Here is a 19,875-nt window from a genome sequence, read left to right as displayed (position 1 = left end):
TTCTAAAATAAAAAGTGGACCATGCCACTCCCCAGCATAAGTCATTTGATAGCTCCTCAAAGCTTACTCAGAGAAGGCAATGGCACCCCACTCCAGTACTCTTGCCTGGAAAATCCCATGGACGGAGCATGGACAGAGGAGCCTGGTAGGCTGCAGTCCATGGGGTTGCTAGGAGTCAGACACAACTGAGCGACTTCACTTTCACTTTTTACTTTCATGCATTGGAGAAGGAAATGGCAACCCACTCCAGTGTTCTTGCCTGGAGAATCCCAAGGACGGGGGAGCCTAGTGGGCTGCCATCTCTGGGGTCGCACAGTGTCGGACACGACTGAAGCAACTTAGCAGCAGCAGCAGCAGCAGCAAAGCTTACTGGTGTGATGAAAACCCCTAGCATGCAATACAAGGTCTCACTCTGTAAGTCCATCCCACTTCCCACCAGTTTTCAACCCCATGAAATTATTTGCATTCCAGGCTTTAGGATACCTGGTTTGCCTTACCTTGTCTACTCTGCCTAGCAAACTCCTGCTTGTCCTTGGATACAGCCCAAATATGACCTCCTAATGATATCCCCTTTAGGAGAGGTGAGAGTTCCTTCCTCTGGTATTCATTATATCTTCCAGGATTATTTATAGTTGCCCAGTAAACTATAAAATATTCAAGGGCAAAAGTTGTATCTTCCTCACCTGTGTATCCTCAGTAATTTCTAGGTTAATTTTTGGCACTTGGTACATTCCCAGTACTGTTGTGTAGTGATTGAGTCAGCAAATCAATAAATTAATCCTTACAAGATGATTTTAAAGAGTAATCAAAACAATGTTTTTTTTTTCATTTTTTCATTTAAAAATAATTACTTTACAATTTTCTAAATCTAATACTGTCAAAGGAAATGACAATGGCAATCAATGGGTCTGCTTCTGATAGGGCTTCCCAGGTAGCTCAGTGGTAAAGAATCCGCCTGCCAATGCAGGAGACTCGAGTATGATCCCTGGTCTGGAAGATCCCCTGGAGGAGGGAATGGCAACCCACTGTAGTGTTCTTGCCTGGAGAATCCCATGGACAGAGGAGCCTGGTGGGCTACATATAGGCCATGGGTTTGCAAAGAATTGGACGTGACTGAGTGACTGGGCACATATGCTGCTTCTGATAATTTACCACAGAAAATAAATATATGTGTAAAAGTTTAAGTTATAAAAGTGTCTGTTTTTAAGTATTGTTTCTAATGAAAAAAATTGGAAACAACTGAAATGTTCAGTGATAAAGGATTGGTTAAGTATAGTATATCTTTATAGTGGAACACAGTGGCGCTGCTAAGAAAAATGCTTACAAGATAAAACAAACATTTACATATAAGAATGTTCATGAGTGGTTGCAAGGTAAAAAAAGCTGTGCTATAATAAAAGTATATATTTCCTTTTTATACAATTTATATGTAGGTAGAAAATTTTAAAAAGTAATATATACATTTTAATAGAGATCTGAGTGATGTTTGTATAGATATTTTTCTTTTTGTTTCTTTATTTTTTTTTGTTTTCTTTATTTTCTCCATGTTCCATGTATTACTCTGGCAATGTTTTAATTATTAAAAATAATTCTTGCTAAATCAGAACCAAAGAACTCTCTACTGTGAATCTGAAGTGGATACTAATTCATCTTCTTGTAATATGTTGTTAACTTTGAACTCATCTGGAAAGCTTTTGGAGAAGATTCACATTCATGCTATACTGAATATAATATATATAATGAATATAACTTCAATGTTAGAACTTGCTGTAACAGTCAAGTTTATGCCAGAATATGTCCTGTATACATATATAAATCTTTATCCATTACTATTCCCTGTGTTGTGTTCACATTGCTTAGATTTGCTCTCAAACAAGTGTATTTCTTATCTTCCATAGGACTTAATATGCTTTTTACTTATTCTGTAAACCATTGGTCTGTCGTCTGTCAAAGTTTTATAAACAATTGGTTTATGTGTTCTCTCTGCATTTTTCTGCCCCTGTTTAAGTGCAGCCAGACACAGTACTTCACCCATTTTTTTCCTGTGCAAATTCCATTTCAACCAGATCCTCTTCTGATTCTCATAGTTTGTTCAAAGAACATCTGGTGAGTAAAGGGCATTACTACAAGTTTTTGGTTTCTGACAATGCAATTCCAGAGCTAACCCTAAAAAAAAAATCTCTTTTTTTAAAAGTGATATATTGTTTGTTGTGAAAATGTTTCAAGCAACACAGAAACATGTAGAAATAAAGTTTGAGAAATAGTTTTCTAATTATTTTTTATGCATTTCTATATAAATACTTAAAGAGATTGTACTCTGTATACTATTCTTCATTTTTAAAGTGTATGTGGGAGCTGTCTCCCTAGTCTTAGATTTCTGCTTTTTTATTTTTAAAATGGTATAAAATTCCATTGTGCTGACATACCATGGTTTCTTTATTCAACCCCCCACTGATAAATATTTAGATTGTTTCTAGTTTTTCTCTAATAATAAGGTTACAGTAAATAATCACTTGCAAAAATATTTCTATAGAATAAATTTTTTTTTTTTAATTTTTATTGGTTTGGCATGTGAGATCTTAGTTCCCCGACCGGGGATTGAACCTGTGCCCTCTGCGTTAGGAGCACCGAGTTTTAACCACCTGACTACCAGGGAAGTCCCTATAGAATAAATTTCAAAGAACATATTATTTCTATAGGAGCTTGGCCAGCCCTTTCATCCTTGTCTTTGTTGTAGCCTTGTGTAGAAATGAACCTTGAATGGATGTTGATGGTCTGAATTCTTATTATGTGGCAAATATTAGAGAAGCAGTGGTGGAAAGGACAGTTACTGTATTGGGAACCTGGCAACAGATCCATATTCTTTCTTTGTCATCTCTCTTGTCTCTGTTAGTTCTGAAGAAATACTTAAAATGCACTTTGACCTTTTCACTTTCCCACAGCAGTTGTTTAGGTTTCTCTCTGTTCATTTCAATTTTGTTGTCAGGACATTAGGGTCATAGGCCTTCTTTCCCAAAACTTGGAAGGAGAGGTAGAAGCTTGCTTTCTGGGAGTTATTTTGTGAAACCAACACATAATGCATCAGGGCAGAGATACGCAAATCACCCTTAAAGGTGTAGGATGGATGCTGGGCTGATCACATACGTTTTATCTAAGGACAAGACCCTTCTAATTTGGAGAGGGGCACAATTAAACCATCTCAGCCTAAAGGCTATAACCAAACTGTATACCTTCTTTCATTCCAATTCTTTCCTCACGAAACACCATTCTGATTAGAACTTGAGTGTCTCTATGGAATTGCCTACAAAGAGAACATAAACTGGCACTCAGAATTTGAAGATGGATGAACAAATTTGTTTTATACATCAGGCTAGTAAATTTGTTTAATATTCACTTGCCACTTTGTAATGGATACTGTCTTAATACACTGACAAAATTTAGTGTCCATATCTGAAAGCCTGAAGACCATTGTAAAAAGGAGCCAGGCTACTGGCCGCCCTTCCAAACTAAGTGCTCCATTCTCCATGTTGCAATGATGAAATGACTGTTTCCCTCCCCGAACCCCAATCTGTTCTTCACTTAATATTCTCTCATATGCATTTCTATATATGTTGCAGTATAATTTTTAGATATATTACTAACTGTAAGATATTACATCTCATATTACCATCTAACCATTCCTCCACTGTTGAATAGAGGCCATTTTCAGTGTTTTGTCTGCTAAATGATTCTGCTATCAAAATCTTCCTACAAATAGATTTTTATTCTTTTCTATTTTTTCTTTCGAAGTTCTCAAAATATTATTGGCTCATAGGGTTTGTCAAACTGAACCAGTTCATCTTATCTCCAATGATGTATATTTTTTTCCTTATAGTCATACTCCTTTGGTTTCTATTATTATAATATTTGATGAATGATTTCCTTCAAACATAAAAGGAAGAAGTATTAGCAATCCTACACAAACTATTTCATAAAATATAGAAGGAAGAAACAATTTCCAAATTATATTATGAGGCCACTATATCCTGATACCAGAACTAGACAAGGGCATTTCAAGGAAGGAAAATGACAGATGGATATCCTTCATAAACTAGATGCAAAAATCCCTAGTGAACTAAATCTAGCAATATAATGTCAATATATAAAAGAGTGATATACTGTTATTGATATATTAATTTTTAGACATTATCTACAGACTATTCTGATAGATGAGGATTTAGTTTTCAGTTCAGTTCAGTTCAGTGCAGTCACTCAGTCGTGTCCGACTCTTTGCGACCCCATGAATCGCAGCACGCCAGGCCTCCCTGTCCATCACCAACTCTCGGAGTTCACCCAGACTCACGTCCATCGAGTCAGTGATGCCATCCAGCCATCTCATCCTCTTCGTCCCCTTCTCCTCCTGCCCCAATCCCTCCCAGCATCAGAGTCTTTTCCAATGAGTCAACTCATCGCATGAGGTGGCCAAAGTACTAGAGTTTCAGCTTTAGCATCATTCCTTCCAAAGAAATCCCAGGGCTGATCTCCTTCAGAATGGACTGGTTGAATCTCCTTGCAGTCCAAGGGACTCTCAAGAGTCTTCTCCAACACCACAGTTCAAAAGCATCAATTCTTCGGTGCTCAGCCTTCTTCACAGTCCAACTCTCACATCCATACATGACCACAGGAAAAACCATAGCCTTGACTAGACGGACCTTTGTTGGCAAAGTAATGTCTCTGCTTTTGAATATGCTATCTAGGTTGGTCATAACTTTCCTTCCAAGGAGTAAGCGTCTTTTAATTTCATGGCTGCAGTCACCATCTGCAGTGATTTTGGAGCCCCCCAAAATAAAGTCTGACACTGTTTCCACTGTTTCCCCATCTATTTCCCATGAAGTGATGGGACCGGATGCCGTAATCTTCGTTTTCTGAATGTTGAGCTTTAAGCCAACTTTTTCACTCTCCATTTTCACTTTCATCAAGAGGCTTTTTAGTTCCTCTTCACTTTCTGTCATAAGGGTGGTGTCTCATCCTATACCATTATTTCCTCTGCTTCCCCTTTCTTCTTCCCCCAAATAGTTACATTAAAATTTCATTAATTCAGAATTCACTGTTACTATTATTATGCCTATGGAAATATTACTTATAGTTGAGCATTTTACCATACTGGAGTTTATTTTTATACTTCTTTTTTTTTCCCGCCCGCCGCCCTATTTTTATACTTTTTTCTGCAAATTAATATTTGCCTTATTTTTAAAATTTGCTTAGTATTCTTTAACCCTATTGCTAACTTTCCCCACTCTTTTTAATAGTCTCTTAGTATCCTTTTCCACAGGATAATCATATCAGTTAATCTATTCCTTTTCTCCCTCCTGATAATGTCCTGCCTTTAGATCCCCATTCTCCATCTGTCTGGCTTGTTCTCCAAGCCTGCTGACCAGCTGTCCTCCTGGGACTTCCCTTTGCTGTCATCCTTGGAATCCCCTCTTGGAATTTCTCTAGGGTTGGCTTCACTGCTTCCTGGATGTCTTGTCTTCCTTAATCTGGCTTTGCTTGCATGTTGTGACCAAGCATCTCTATCTTCAGTTGGTTAAAAATGGTATAGTCACAGAAATCTAGACCACAGACATTTCTAATGACACCCCCTCACTCCTCCTTGGAGCCAAACTCTTGGTAAGCTTTCATGTTCCTGGGGGTGAAACAGAGTCCCCAAAGCAGGCAGGAGGAAAACCATGTGGAGGACCCATGGGTGCACTCCTCCTTCCCCTGTTCCCTCTAGTGGAAGATGGATTCACTCCACCCTCTCTGGAGGGAGTGCCTCTGCTGAGCTGGACTGCAACCCAGTGGGCTCCAGAGGAACAGATGTCTCTCTCATCTACTGTCAACATGTCTTGTCTTGTACTTTTATCTTCCCAAAGATACTGTAAGCTGCCTGAGGGTGAGAGGATGGCTTATATTTCGATTGATCTTTAGTGTAGTTCTAGTTAGATTTTAGAAGAGAGTGAAAATAGATGGGTGTGTTCTATCCACCATCTTAACCCAGAAGTCCTTTGAAACACTTTTTTCAGTTGGCTTCAGGGACACTTCTCCTGAGAGTCATCTTACTTCACTTGAGGACCAACCCCAGTCTTGCTGGATCCCCCTCCTTTTTCTGATCTCTGCATGTTGAGGGCCTCTGGGCTTGACCTCTTCTTTTTTCTGGATTCACCCCTTAAGTGGCTTCATCCAGTCCTAGAGCTCTAAATTCCATCACTATGCTTATGCTTCCCAAATTTACATCTCCCTTCTGAATTCAGAACTCCCTTCCTAGAGTCTTCCCGTGTATGGCTAAGAAGCATCTCATCCAACTTCTCTTCCCTCCCTGAAATCAGTTCTTCCCCTAGCGTTCTCCACAGTAAGTAGGTTAGTCACTCAGTCGTGTCTGACTCTTTGCAACCCCATGGACTGTAGCCCACCAGGCTCCTTGGTCCATGGGATTTTCCAGGCAAGAATATTGGAGTGGGTCACCCTTCCCTTCTCCAGGAGATCTTCCTAAACCAGGGATTGAACCCTGGTCTACTGCATTGCAGGCAAATTCTTTATTGTCTGAGCTACCAGGGAAGGGCCCTACTATAAACCAGCGACTCAAGCTGACACCTTGGTGTCATTCCTTTACTCTTCTCTGAATCTCATATCCAATCTCTCAGAGAATGCTGAAGACTCTGTTTTTAAAATATGGATTTTTCTTCTGTAAAAATCTGGCCACTTCTTATCACCTTAACCACTACCTCAGATATTGTCCTATGTCAAGAAGCTTTCTAGAGCACCTGTGTCAGACATCAGCCCTCTTTCCAGGGCAGCATCTTTCCACAGCAGTACATGCATGTGTATCCAATCCCAATCCAATGCCACAGAAGAGATTCTATTCTTCTTTCTTTCCATATCTGTCTCTCCCTTATCCGAGAGTGAAAAACTTGACTCCTATCATCGTCATATAAAAAGGGTCTTAGAGATCAGATAAAACGCACGGAAAAATCAGAAAGTGAAGTGAGTAGCTGACCCAAGATGGTACTAGGTAGCTTGCACAGAGTTTTTATGTTTGAAAATTGTGTAATAAGGTGCTTAGTGTTAGAGGAGCACTAATGATACACTCGGAAAAGGCGATGCCACCCCACTCCAGTACTCTTGCCTGGAAAATCCCATGGACGGAGGAGCCTGGTAGGCTGCAGTCCATGGGGTCGCTAGGAGTCGGACACGACTGAGCAACTTCACTTTCACTTTTCACTTTCATGCATTGGAGAAGGAAATGGCAACTCACTCCAATGTTCTTGACTGGAGAATCCCAGGGACGGGGGAGCCTGGTGGGCTGCCGTCTATGGGGTCCGTCACACAGAGTCGGACATGACTGAAGCGACTTAGCAGCAGTAGCAGCAATGATACACTATTATAATTTACTTTTACATGCTTTTTTTGCATAATTTCTTTTGGGAACTGTTCTTAGAGACTAGATGCCTGGTTCTGAATAATTGTATATGAATACTTTATTACATAATCAAAATATATTCTGGGTTTTTTTTTCTGGACAAAAAGTGGAGGCTTAGGGAAAGCATGTCACCTGAAATGTCCTCGTCTTAGTTGTGTTTTTCCAGGCCTTTCTTTGTAGACAGGTGAGATTTTTCTGGCATCTCTACCTTTGTGTCATTAGAATAAGGAAGAGAAATTGGAGAAAAGCTACTTCAGCCCAGGAGTGTCCCAGATCTTCTTCCTGGAAGTGGCCTCTTTGTTTCCTCCACATTGTCCCACTGTTACAACATCCCCTTATCTGCCTGAAAGGATTTCCTGAACATCTGGCCTGTGACAACAGTGGCCTCATACCCCCTCCCAGAGGCTGGAAGTGACTTTTCTGGGTCGCCTTGACACGAGGACTCAAGAGTTTCCTCCCTAGTATACATATTAGTTCTGGCTGAGGATCACAACAACATTGTTTAATGTTTGATTTGTAAAAACAGTGAGTCTAACTGGTAGGCCAGAGTCTCTGAAAAATAAATGTACTCTCTCTGTGGTTCATTTTGCATGCATGCTAAGTCGCTTCAGCCGTGTGACCCTGTGGACTGTAGCCCACTAGGTTCCTCTATCCATGGGATTCTCCAGGCAGGAATACTGGAGTGGGTTGCCATGCTCTCCTCCAGGGGATCTTCCCCAACCAGGGATCGAACCCATGTTTCTTATGTCTCCAGCATTGGCAGGCAAGTTCTTTACCACTAGCATTCATTTTACTCATCACCTAATATTTAAAAAAAAAAATACTCTCAGGGGATTTCCCTAGCAGTCCAGTGGCTAAGACTCCATGCTTCCAGTGCGTGGGGTCCAGGTTTGATCCCTGGTCAGGGAAATAGATCCCACATGCTACAGCTAAAGATCCTGTATGCTGCAACTAATACCCAAGGCAGCCAATAAAATAAAATAAATAAATATTTTTAAGAAGTGCACTCAGAGGAGGTGCTGTTTCCTGATTTGTGCAGAGGACCTGGTGGGCTACTGGTTGCCCTGGTTATGTAAACCTAGAGTCAGGGAGAAGTGCTAGGAACAGTGGAATAAAGTTTAGATGCTGTGATAGAGGACAGGGCAGGAAGATGTAAGCAGGATGCAACCGGCTACCAGAGAGGAACCATGTGAGCAAAGAACCAAGCTGCCTGTGTGGGCAAACACACACAAGTCGGTTATTCTGACCTTCTGTTGTGTGGTGTGCAATGCAAATCTCTTCTTTACCTTCAATAAAACCTTCATTACCTTAAAAAAAAGTGCTTCCTCAGGAATCTGAAAAAACCCCAGGCCCATCTGTGGAAGAGGAGTTCTACGTCAAGGCCATCGGTTGGGGCAACTTGAAAAAATAGGCAGCATCTTTTATGCTTGATATTCACTAACTTGCCATCAACAAAAAGCTCCTTATAGCAATGGAACTCCAGTTACCAGGCAGGTTCCCAGTCACAGACGTTCGAGGCAGGTGGCCATCAGTACTTGTTGAAATCCCGCTGGGGCTTCATTGTCATTTTCTGGAGCGTAGATGTTGTGTTGCTGCACCTTGCCATCCCTGGAATTCAGCAGTGTTCTCAACACAGGTTTTCTACACTCTGGACCCTCTCACATAGTTAGATGACAGTATGTGTCACCTAGGATTTTCTACTACTTAAGTGTGTCTTGGTTTACTTTCTTCTTTTTTGAGTTGAATTCCATCGAAACACTAAAGAATGTATCTGTGTTGCTTCTTCTTTTTTTTTTTTTTTTTTTTTAGGGTACCAGAACATCTTGTGAAGAGCATAACTTGGCAGACACTGCAGGCTGTAAATTTTTGCCATAAACACAGTGTAAGTCGCATAATCCCCCTCTAAAAATCAGAAGGCCACCCTTCACCTGAGGTGGAACCTTTGTACAGAGTTTATATCATACTTTTGTGGATAGGCTTTTTCACCCAAGCCTGTTTAGGGGGAACATAGAAGCTAAAAATGCCAACCTAAGCTATTCCTTCTTGTTCAGGTTTTAAAGATATATGTTTATGATTTTAAGAAAGTAGTTTTGTTTATGTTGCTTAGAAACTATCCAGATTTAAGGTAGACTCCTTCTCACTTGGAGTCCATGTTGCTCTGCTGCTGCTGCTGCTAAGTCGCTTCAGTTGTGTCCGACTCTGTGCGACCCTATAGACGGCAGCCCACCTCAGATCAGATCAGATCAGATCAGTCGCTCAGTTGTGTCCGACTCTTTGCGACCCCATGAATCGCAGCACACTAGGCCTCCCTGTCCATCACCAACTCCTGGAGTTCACTCAGACTCATGTCCATCGAGTCAGTGATGCCATCCAGCCATCTCATCCTCTGTCGTCCCCTTCTCCTCCTGCCCCCAATCCCTCCCAGCATCAGGGTCTTTTCCAATGAGTCAGCTCTTCACATGAGGTGGCCAAAGGACTGGAGTTTCAGCTTTAGCATCATTCCTTCCAAAGAAATCCCAGGGCTGATCTCCTTCAGAATGGACTGGTTGGATCTCCTTGCAGTCCAAGGGACTCTCAAGAGTCTTCTCCAACACCACAGTTCAAAAGCATCAATTCTTTGGCACTCAGCCTTCTTCACAGTCCAACTCTCACATCCATACATGACCACAGGAAAAACCATAGCCTTGACTAGACGGACCTTTGTTGGCAAAGTAATGTCTCTGCTTTTGAATATGCTATCTAGGTTGGTCATAACTTTCCTTCCAAGGAGTAAGCGTCTTTTAATTTCATGGCTGCAGTCACCATCTGCAGTGATTTTGGAGCCCAGAAAAATAAAGTCTGACACTGTTTCCACTGTTTCCCCATCTATTTCCCATGAAGTGGTGGGACCGGATGCCATGATCTTCGTTTTCTGAATGTTGAGCTTTAAGCCAACTTTTTCACTCTCCTCTTTGACTTTCATCAAGAGGCTTTTTAGTTCCTCTTCACTTTCTGCCATAAGGTACCCTCAAAATACTGTGAAATTGGGGAGGAGAACCCCAGATGACTCATGCCTGTTGCACGTATTAAGTGGAGTCCCAAGTGTGATGCACACCTGCTCGTGTCTGCATAGGTGAGTTAGGAGTGCCAAGGCTGCAACGAAGCAGCCAGTGGAAACCTCATGAGCACTCTCAGCCACAGCAAGGCTGGCAGGAGGTACAGTGGACTGCTGCCCAGGTGGTGTGACTTCACAGATACTGGGTAGACTGCTGCTCCCTTGGCTTCAATACAGCCCACTCCCTGCATGCAGGAAGCCAGACTCCAATACTAGAGCTTCATTTTGGCCCCAAGGGCAGTTTACTGCATTTTGTCATACTGACAACGTCCAGGGTCAGTTTCACTGGTAGGGCTGAAATGCCTTCCTCGAGCTGCTCTAATTTTTTTTTTTCCTCTGAAGCTGCCTTCTCAGAAGGAAATATGAGAGTAGGCAGCACTTCTCCCAGTTGAGCCTCCACCTAGCTGAAGGCTACAATCTGTGTCCAAATGCGTGCGCACCAGGGAGTGTGGATGCCTTATACGTACTGCTCTTCACTGAGAGTGAGGGCCAGCAGTTTGCTGATAGCAGGTTTTAGGAGCGGGGTAGGGGAGTGGGGGGAGTGAGAGAGACGGCAGAAAGGCCCTGGTAGGGAAAAGCAGAGACACTAAGAACAAATATAATGCATACCACAGCTCCCTGGAGAGCCCCTGAAACTGTTTGGCCACATGTGCTTGGGGGGAGGGCTGTAGAACTTGTAAAGAATTCCCAGAACAGAATAGGAGCACATTCTTGCTTACAAGTACTTCTGACCATCTGTCATCACGATATTCAAGGGTGTACCCATTATAATAATATTTGAAGCCAGGAGTAAAAAAGTGGAGATCTCAGGCCCATTAATTGCTGAGAACCAGATCTGTTGTAACAAAATAATTCAGAAATTGTCTTCCCCCAATTTTTCCAGAATAATAAATACCCGTGGGGAAACACTGACACCCGGGTCTCACCCTGAAGATCCTTTGGAGTGAGAACTAGGCCAGGCATAAGAGGAACCTCTGTCCTAGCTCCAAATTTTAGAAAGTCAAGAACACCCCAGGGTATCAGCCCTAAGCCAGAGAGGGTCTCTCGGATTGCAGAAGCCTCTAACATTCTCCTCCAGAGAGAAAAACACAAAGAAGGGAAGGTTATTAGGAACCTAAACAGTATTTTGACCCCACTGTTGTTTTTATGTAATTGCTAATTGGTTGTTTTTTATTGTTGTTGAAGATTTGTTCCTTACCAAAAAAAGCACTATTTAATAGGAAAATCATGTGAAGGTTCTTAAGCATTCTTCTAACATCACTCTGTTAAACAATGTCAGCTGTGGTCTGGAAACCACAGGTGATTTGTGTCTAAACCCTGGCAGTGGTGTTGGGGCTACATCCGGTGGGGTGGAGGGGCAGTAAGGAGACTGGATGTGTGTGGGATGGAGCTGACATCTAGTGACTCCCCAGAGGGTGTGCGCTGCCTGCGTTTGTTTATCTTATGGGGACAAATGTCAGAGTTGGAAGGGAGGTCTCTTGGCAAGCTGCTGCTTCCCGCCCATCTCTTCCTCAGCTTATCTCAGCAAGCCCAGGGCTTGTCCTGTTTACCAGGCGGAATGTGTTCTGTTCTCAGTTAAACAACTGGATTATGAATTCTGCTTAGGCACCAAGTTGCAGCTCCTGCAGCCATGCTGCAGTCCTTACCCAGAGCCTTTTAACACTTTGTCTATCACCTAAGGTAGCCAGATTAAATACACGCAGTTAAATTTGAATTTCAAGTAAATAGTCATAAACACTTTAGTATAAATATGTTCCAAACACTACATGGGATGTACTTCTACTAAAAAATTATTGTTTATCTTGCTACCCTACTTTCATTTTTCTTTTCACATTTATTGGTCCTTTAGGGCCCTTCAGGAACTGGGGTTGATTCAGGCTATGGTGGTTATGGTACTAGATTTATTTTAGGCTACTGTTTTGTAGTCTGTTATCTAAAAGGTCAGTGAGAGGCTCAAACAGCCTCAGATATTTGCTGGATATTCATGTATTTTATTTAGTCCATATATTAGGGTTGCTCCTGTTTAATCTGCTCGGGTTTGATGTTTGTGACTAGTGCATACACAGGGATGTGAAGCCGGAAAATATCCTCGTCACGAAACAGTCTGTGATTAAGCTTTGTGACTTTGGATTCGCTCGACTTTTAAGTGAGTATCAAAGTTTTCTTTAGTTAAGTGTCAAAGCTAGAGAGATTTTTAATATGATAAAGGATCTAAGTGCTATAGGAAGCTAGTTCTTGTATATTTAGGGCATAAGCTTGCAAATCTACAATTACTGAAAACACACATACAGTGGTTTAAAAATGTATGTGCTATATATACATTTTATCACAATAAGGGCTTACTAATATGTATATTACCCTTCATTTTTTGCTAAAATAGTGCTTTTTAAAACTACTATTTTAGAAGAGTGGCTTTCAATGTTGGCTATAGATTAGAATCATTTGGGAAGCAAGAAACTCTAAAAACTATATTGATACCCCTCTAGGGATTCTGGTTTAATTGGACTGGTGTGGGGCTCAAACATCAGTAATTTTTAAAAAGGACTATATTCCAGTTGGTTTTCATGTGTAACCACATGAGTATTGCGAAGCTCTGATTTAGAAAAACCACAGCTGGGGCATAAGCTTGATTTCTCAGGTCTTCCCCGTCCCGGTTCTGACTCCCTGCTTGCACTGCTCCCTCTATTTTCCATGTCCCATCACTGGCCAGCTGGACCGAGCGACTACTACACAGACTACGTGGCCACCAGGTGGTACCGCGCCCCAGAGCTGCTGGTGGGGGACACGCAATACGGCCCCCCGGTAGATGTTTGGGCGATTGGCTGTGTCTTTGCTGAGCTGCTGTCAGGGGTTCCTCTGTGGCCAGGAAAATCAGATGTGGATCAGCTCTATCTGATTAGGAAAACCTTGGGTAAGTGCTGGTTTTTGTCCCATCTTTTGGAAACCAGATAGTTTTACCCATGTCAGGGCAGAGCCAAGTTCCTAGTCTCATCCAGTGCCCCTTACAGTCACGAAAGAGGGAAACTCTCAGAGCCTCATTGTAATGGCTCCATGAACGGTGTCCTTTGTAGGTACAGGCCCTGACTGATACAGCACCAATGGGAGGAAACCATGGAACAGTGCTTGCCAACTGATCTAATGTTTTTGAGAAGATGAAAAACACTGTTTTTCTATTTTTTGTTTTTTAAAAAATTTTATTGAAGTATAATTGACTTACAATATTGTGTTAGTTTCAGAAAACTATACCCAGTATTTTGTAATATACATATAACTGATCTAATTTTACCTTTCTCTTTCTTCTTGTCCAAAGGAGACCTCATTCCTAGGCACCAACATGTATTTAGCACAAATCAGTACTTCAGTGGGGTAAAAATTCCAGACCCTGAAGATATGGTGAGTGACCTATTTTGGTAAGAGTTCTGCAGGTCAGAGCTGCGTTTACCAGGGTATTTAAGTGGTGATCATTCTCACTCAATGAATATACATGGGGAGTTGCAGCCTAACTAGGTTTTGATAGTTAGGCACCTGCCTGAGCCCCATGGTCCACTTGGCACCAGAAGATCAGTCTAAGAGTGGAAACGAAAATGGGGGCAAATTCGCTACAAGACCCTGGCCTTCAGTGCTAATTTACAGACAGCTGATAGCAGAGCATAGCCATCATGTTGGACAGGATCGCAGAGCTGCCTGCCCCAAACTCGCCTGTCCATCATTTTCAGCAGTTGAAGCTACGAAGCTCAGAGCTGATCGACTTATAGATGACGATGACTCTAGGAAAATCCAGGATGGTCCAGACCCCTACTCTACTGTGCTCTCAGTCCCAGCCCATGGGGGAGAATGGTGATGAACTTGCTTGGCCAGCCTCACTCTGATACCTGTTCTTTTGGCCCATGTGGAGAAAACACGTATTTTTCAAAAACTGAAAAAATTTAAAATGTGCATAGTCTAAACCACTTTCAAGAATTTAGTCCAGTGAAACTATTAGATAAGAGTATAAAGATACAGCAAACATTTTTTGATGGAAACATGACATTCTTTAACAGAAATCATTTCCTTTAGAGAATTAATTAAATAGGTTATGGTACGTCCTTACAATAGAAATACCACATAGCTAATAAAAATAATTAGATTCATATGTAATCACCTGATAAAAAAGATCTGTAACATATTACTAAATGAAAAAAGTTATAAAACAGTATCCATAATTTGACATAATTTTAATGAATTTTAAATAAATATACATGTTTACATGTACAAATATAAAATAATATGACAACCTCAAGAAAATCAGGCTATAAAGATTTTTATATTTATGAAATAAATGGCTGCAAGGTATAGTATACCAAAATATTAACAGCGAATGTCTCTTTGTGGTGGGACAATTTCTTTCTTTCTTTATGGTTTTTTAAAGTGTCTTCTAATGAGCCTGTATTATAATCAGAAACATTTCAGAGCACAGTTAAGGTCTATGAAGTCCTGAGTTCCTACTGTCTAAGGAAGGTAGTTTCACACTGAAGTGAACCCCCTCCTCCATCTCTCAGTTTCCAAGTGGAGGCTCCAGCCAGTTCCATCAGAGCTGTCTGTCCCTGCAAACTCTGGGCCTGTCCTTCAGTGAAGTCTCCCACCTCCCACTGCCCTGCCGCCCTCCTCTGGCAGCACTGGGAATAGGAAAAGTGGGGCAGCGGGGAGCCTTCAAGGCCACAGAAGCAGGAGTGACACCTGACATATGGCAGGCGACCCAGGTGCTCCCCTGTGACCTGGACATGCCCAGTGTCACACTAAATATCCCTTAGTGAACTTCCTGTTTGCTCTTCTACCCGAGAAACCTCAGAAACAACCCAGGTTTCATCAGTGTAAAAGGCTTCCCATGGTTTCCCAGAGGTTGTCCTGCAGGGGATTTCCTGTTGACAGAAACACAGGAAGACGCAGCGTGGGGGCTGCGCAGGTTGAATATCTGTGCCTGAGTCCCTCTGCCCGTCACCAACCCTGCCCGAAGGAGGCCTGCATGCTTCTGGGGCAGGGAAACCGGCTAAGCAGGCAGGATGGGCCCCTGCCTATCACAGCCAACCATCCGGCCTCATCCCAGGCATCCTGGCTGAAACAGCAGACCTCAGTGTCAGCAATGTCAAGGCAGTCTCCAGTGGTGCTCAGATTCAACACACAAAAATAGCAAGAGAAATAGTTTAGCTTTGGGAGTGGAGTGGGCTGCTCTCAAAGGCTCATAAAGATCTGCTTTAGGATTTTATTTTTCCCTGTTGATCTTAGGCAACTCCAAAACTGAGGCTCTTATCTCTTATCAGTGATGAATAACTGCACACTTGGGAATGGGTTGCCGTTGGCTGGTTCCCTGAACTAAGTAACCCTGTGCCCTTAAGCTTGATGGCAGCACCAGGGAACCGCCGTCTTTATACACACGATTCATTTTTGTCATTTATTTTACTCAGCCTGGTTAGCTCTTAGTTTCTCAGTTTTCCTCCTTTTTAGCCTCTTTATCAGTGGTGCGGGCTTCCCTGGTGGCTCAGACGGTCAAGAATCCGCCTGCAGTGTGGGAGACTTGAACTGGCCTGTCTGCCTGACATACGGCATTCCTTCTATTTTATAGTGTTTATCACTCCTGATTGTCGCCTGCCTGTGACCAGAGCGAAATAGCCTTAAATGGCCAAAGGGAGATTGATGGATGTCTGCTCAGGAGACTCTTTAAACAGTAGGATAATCAGGGGGACAGCAGGCTCCTGTGGGAGGAGAGAACAGTGTTTATTCCAGAAAACCAAGAACGTCTGTTCACCTGGGTAGGGAAAAAAAATCTTTGTTACATAGCTCCCTTTAGGTAAATGTCAGTAAACGCCATAATTAGGACCTCTTTCTAGAAATGCCAAACATTATTCTGAGACAAGGCAAGTTATATAAATTGGAGCAGAAAATAGGGAAATAACAATTGCTTGACAAGTGTTTTTGTTTTTTTTTTTTCCATTAGTATTCCCTCACAGTTTGCTACCTGAATCTGTTCTTTAGGAAGTAAAGGGGGTAAATGGTTAGGAAGAAAATTTGGAAAAGCGGTTTAGAGGACGGGGGCGAGTATAAGCTTATAAAACATTTTGGAAGTGGGGAAAGAAGGAACTTATGAAACAGACATAGGTGGGAGGTGGGGTGGGCAGAGGGTGGAGGAGGCAAAGAAGGTTCCAGGAAAATGTTTCTCGCACTGAAAAATTCAATCTGAAGTAACTTTATATTTGAATATATGCTGTAAATAAAATCCCTATTTTCTTTCTTTTTCAACAGGAACCACTTGAATTAAAATTTCCAAACATCTCTTATTCTGCCCTGGGCCTCTTAAAGGTAAAATCATGGCTTCCAACAGACCTGGGAGTACAGGGCAGCTGTATCACTGGGGAATCTGAATGATTTATGTCAATCCATGGATTAAAAAGAGTTCCTTTTAGAATTATTCTTCTCACTTGAAAAGTATATGTACTTTTCATTTTTAAAATGAGTCACATAACGGTGAAAACAACTGTAAGTATTTTTCACTTTAAATAACCCTAATATTGTACTTGAAATGTAAATTTTTAAGAGGAGGAATGTTTTTTTTACAAAAAGAATCCTTTTCTTTAAAAAACAACAACAACAACAAAAAAACTGTTTAGCCATAGGATTCTTTTAAATAACCAACATTTTAATATATTGAAAGTAGGTTTCAACTTTAAAACTTGATTTCCATACACATTTTCAAAAGTATATAGCCCTTGTGTAAAATGAGGTACCAATAAAAATATTTGCAAGTTAAGGTCAATGTCCCACCCATGATAAAAAGTATTTAGTACATTTACTGATGCATTTATAATTTTAGAAATGAGACAGTTCCTTGAGGCATGTAATTGTGAGATTTAATCTAAGTATGAGCCCTCTAGCCTATGGCAGAGCAAGTAGTTAAGAATGATGTAACATAGAGAGAGGTATGTCTCTTCTTTCTTACATACATGTAACACATAGGCTATTTCTGCAAGAATAAACAAAAAAATGACTGATTTTAGAAGACAGAATGGGAGAACTAGAGTGATGAAGAGACTTTGCTACATACTGTATGAAGTTTATTTTTATCACATGTAGATATTATTTTTTAAATAAAAAACGAGGTTTTACAAAGTATAGTCAAGTGCCCAAAATGGGTTAGGAGGATTATTCTAGTGAGACAGTGAGGTGAACTCAAAAATCATGTCCTTCTCCCTCAGGGCAGAGCACTGAATGCCTCAAGAACAGAACAAGGTGAAGAAAAGGATTTGTTACTATTCCTAGAAACCATTTATTAATTCATTATGTGGTTACCCATTCAGGAATGATTGTGGAAGGAATGAAAGTCATGATTGGTGTGTTTTTCTTACTTTTTCCTCCTTTTGTTCCCAACTGAAGAGTTGAATATTTCAAAGAAGAAAAAATGATATTAATAAGTGTATACAGTTTTAGAGAGTAAGAAGAGGGGATTTTCTGCCTTTTAGGGCTGTCTCCACATGAATCCTGCCGAGAGACTGACGTGTGAGCAGCTGTTGCAGCATTCGTATTTTGACAGTATCAGAGAAATAGGGGATTCGGCAAAACAGCATGAGAAACCAACAAGGAAGACCCTACGACAGAGCCGAAAGCACTTGCCGGGGGTAAAAATGGGGCACTGCTTTACAGAAGCGTGTGAGGTTGCAATATCAGATGAGTTCATACCTGCCATCTGGTACAGAGTCTGAATCTATACTTGAGGTGTCGGTTGAGGCTTGCAGTTCCAGCATCCTGTTATTTTTGCGTGAGGACACACAGGTCACAGGATCTACCGGCGAGGGTCCCAGAGACCCTGCTAAGGGCCCTTCTTCCTGAATCCTGAAGATGACCTTGCCTCATGGCTCCCTGCTGCCACCCAGGGGACAGGGCTTTTGCTGTGCAGGAGCACAGGTCCCAGACAGAGACAAGGGTGTGAATCCCGCTGAGCATGCTTCTTGTGCTTTGGAAAATGAAATGAAATTTACCCCAGGCGGCTCTCTGTCATCGTGTTTACCTTCAGTATTGATTGACATTCCAGCTTTATCTGAAAAAGGAACTGTTTTCCTCCTTGACCCGTTAATCATCAGAGTTGGCTATGGCAAACGTGGTGATGATTGCTTTCAACGAGAACAGCAGAACAGTACCTTTAACCAGAGCACAGCATCCAGGCTGCACACTGGGAGCCTGTGAAGATTTGTGATTGCTGTAAAGTGGGAAGAGTGGCCTTGCATTGTCTTGTCATAAGCCAAGAGCTGTAAAGATTTAGAATGGATTGTAGTTGGAGCCACAGTTAGGATGAGCTGGCTGCTCCTGATTGCTTCTTTCATCTGCTCAGGTGCCTCTTAAGCTTTAAATTATCTTGCTTAGTCTTTCCCTTTGCAGCTTCCACTGCTGACTGCTATCTGGGTGGTGTTTGTGAGGTTTGGAGGAGAGAAGAGGGTGGATGCTCCATTAGGAACAGGTACAACATGAAACCCAGTGCCCTAAAATAGACCAGAGTTAGGAAGTTAAGAATGCTTTTCATACAAAGCAGATAGACTTTCCCCTCAGTTACCCCTTACCTTACTGTTTCTTTGTGTTCAGAAGTAAAGCGTCTTGATAGAAATATTTTTACTTGAAAGAATAGGGGAACCTCACTAATTTGTATATCGCTTGTAGGTTTGATTTAAAAGTCCTGAAAAGTATTTGTTTTTCAGATACCTAAGTCCATATAGTACCATAAAAAATATGTGTTCCCTTGCTTTCATTTGACATTGAGGATGAATTCAAACATTTTCTGGCAGCATTAAAGGAGCAGTTTTGCCTTTTTAAGTAATGTAGTAGGTGGCCAAATCATCTGAGTGCTTCAGACATCAGTTTTCTTTGCTGTAAGACAAGGTGTTGGCTTAAATGATCCCTAAGGTACCAGCAAGCTCTAAAGCGTCTGCCTGCAATGCAGAAGACCTGTGTTTGATCCCTGGGTCGGGAAGGTCCCCTGGAGAAGGAAATGGCAACCCACTCCAGTATTCTTGCCTGGAGAATCCCATGGACAGAGGAGCCTGGTAGGCTACAGTTTACGGGTTGCAAAGAGTCGAACATGACTGAGCGACTTCACTTCAAGGTCCCAGCAAGCTCTTAACTCCTGTGAATCTATGCTTTTTTTCCCAATACTGTTAATATGTAGATTTCCCCTTCCTTTTCATATCCTCTCAATTTCCTTTAAAGTACATGTTTTGCTTTATAATAAACAATAAATCTTGAAAAGCAGAGACCAGATTTACAGGAGGCACTGAGCTCCATGTCCATCAATTCCTCCATCTTGATTGGAGCCCCTGAGCTCCAG

General features: G+C 41.7%; 1 protein-coding gene across 5 annotated transcripts in view; it reads left to right on the top strand.

The window, feature by feature from the left end:
- The window catches only part of CDKL1 (cyclin dependent kinase like 1), a 52,104-nt gene that overhangs the window by 29,295 nt on the left and 2,934 nt on the right, over nt 1-19,875 (top strand). For 3 of the 5 annotated variants that reach the window (XM_055537584.1, XM_055537585.1, XM_055537586.1), the window contains 6 exons: nt 9,248-9,320; nt 12,588-12,678; nt 13,243-13,443; nt 13,843-13,925; nt 16,809-16,865; nt 18,023-18,178. In XM_055537584.1, the coding sequence (XP_055393559.1) occupies nt 9,248-9,320; nt 12,588-12,678; nt 13,243-13,443; nt 13,843-13,925; nt 16,809-16,865; nt 18,023-18,178 (661 nt within the window). Of the gene's footprint in view, nt 1-9,247; nt 9,321-12,587; nt 12,679-13,242; nt 13,444-13,842; nt 13,926-16,808; nt 16,866-18,022; nt 18,889-19,875 lie in introns of all 5 variants that reach the window. The other 2 variants (XR_008699214.1, XM_055537587.1) reach the window with 2 other exon arrangements.

Source organism: Bubalus kerabau, chromosome 10, assembly GCF_029407905.1.
Source record: "Bubalus kerabau isolate K-KA32 ecotype Philippines breed swamp buffalo chromosome 10, PCC_UOA_SB_1v2, whole genome shotgun sequence".
In the NCBI taxonomy this organism is placed as follows: Eukaryota; Metazoa; Chordata; class Mammalia; order Artiodactyla; family Bovidae; genus Bubalus; species Bubalus kerabau.
The sequence above is the reverse complement of the archived record's forward strand: the minus strand, read 5'-3'. Positions and strand labels throughout refer to the sequence as shown.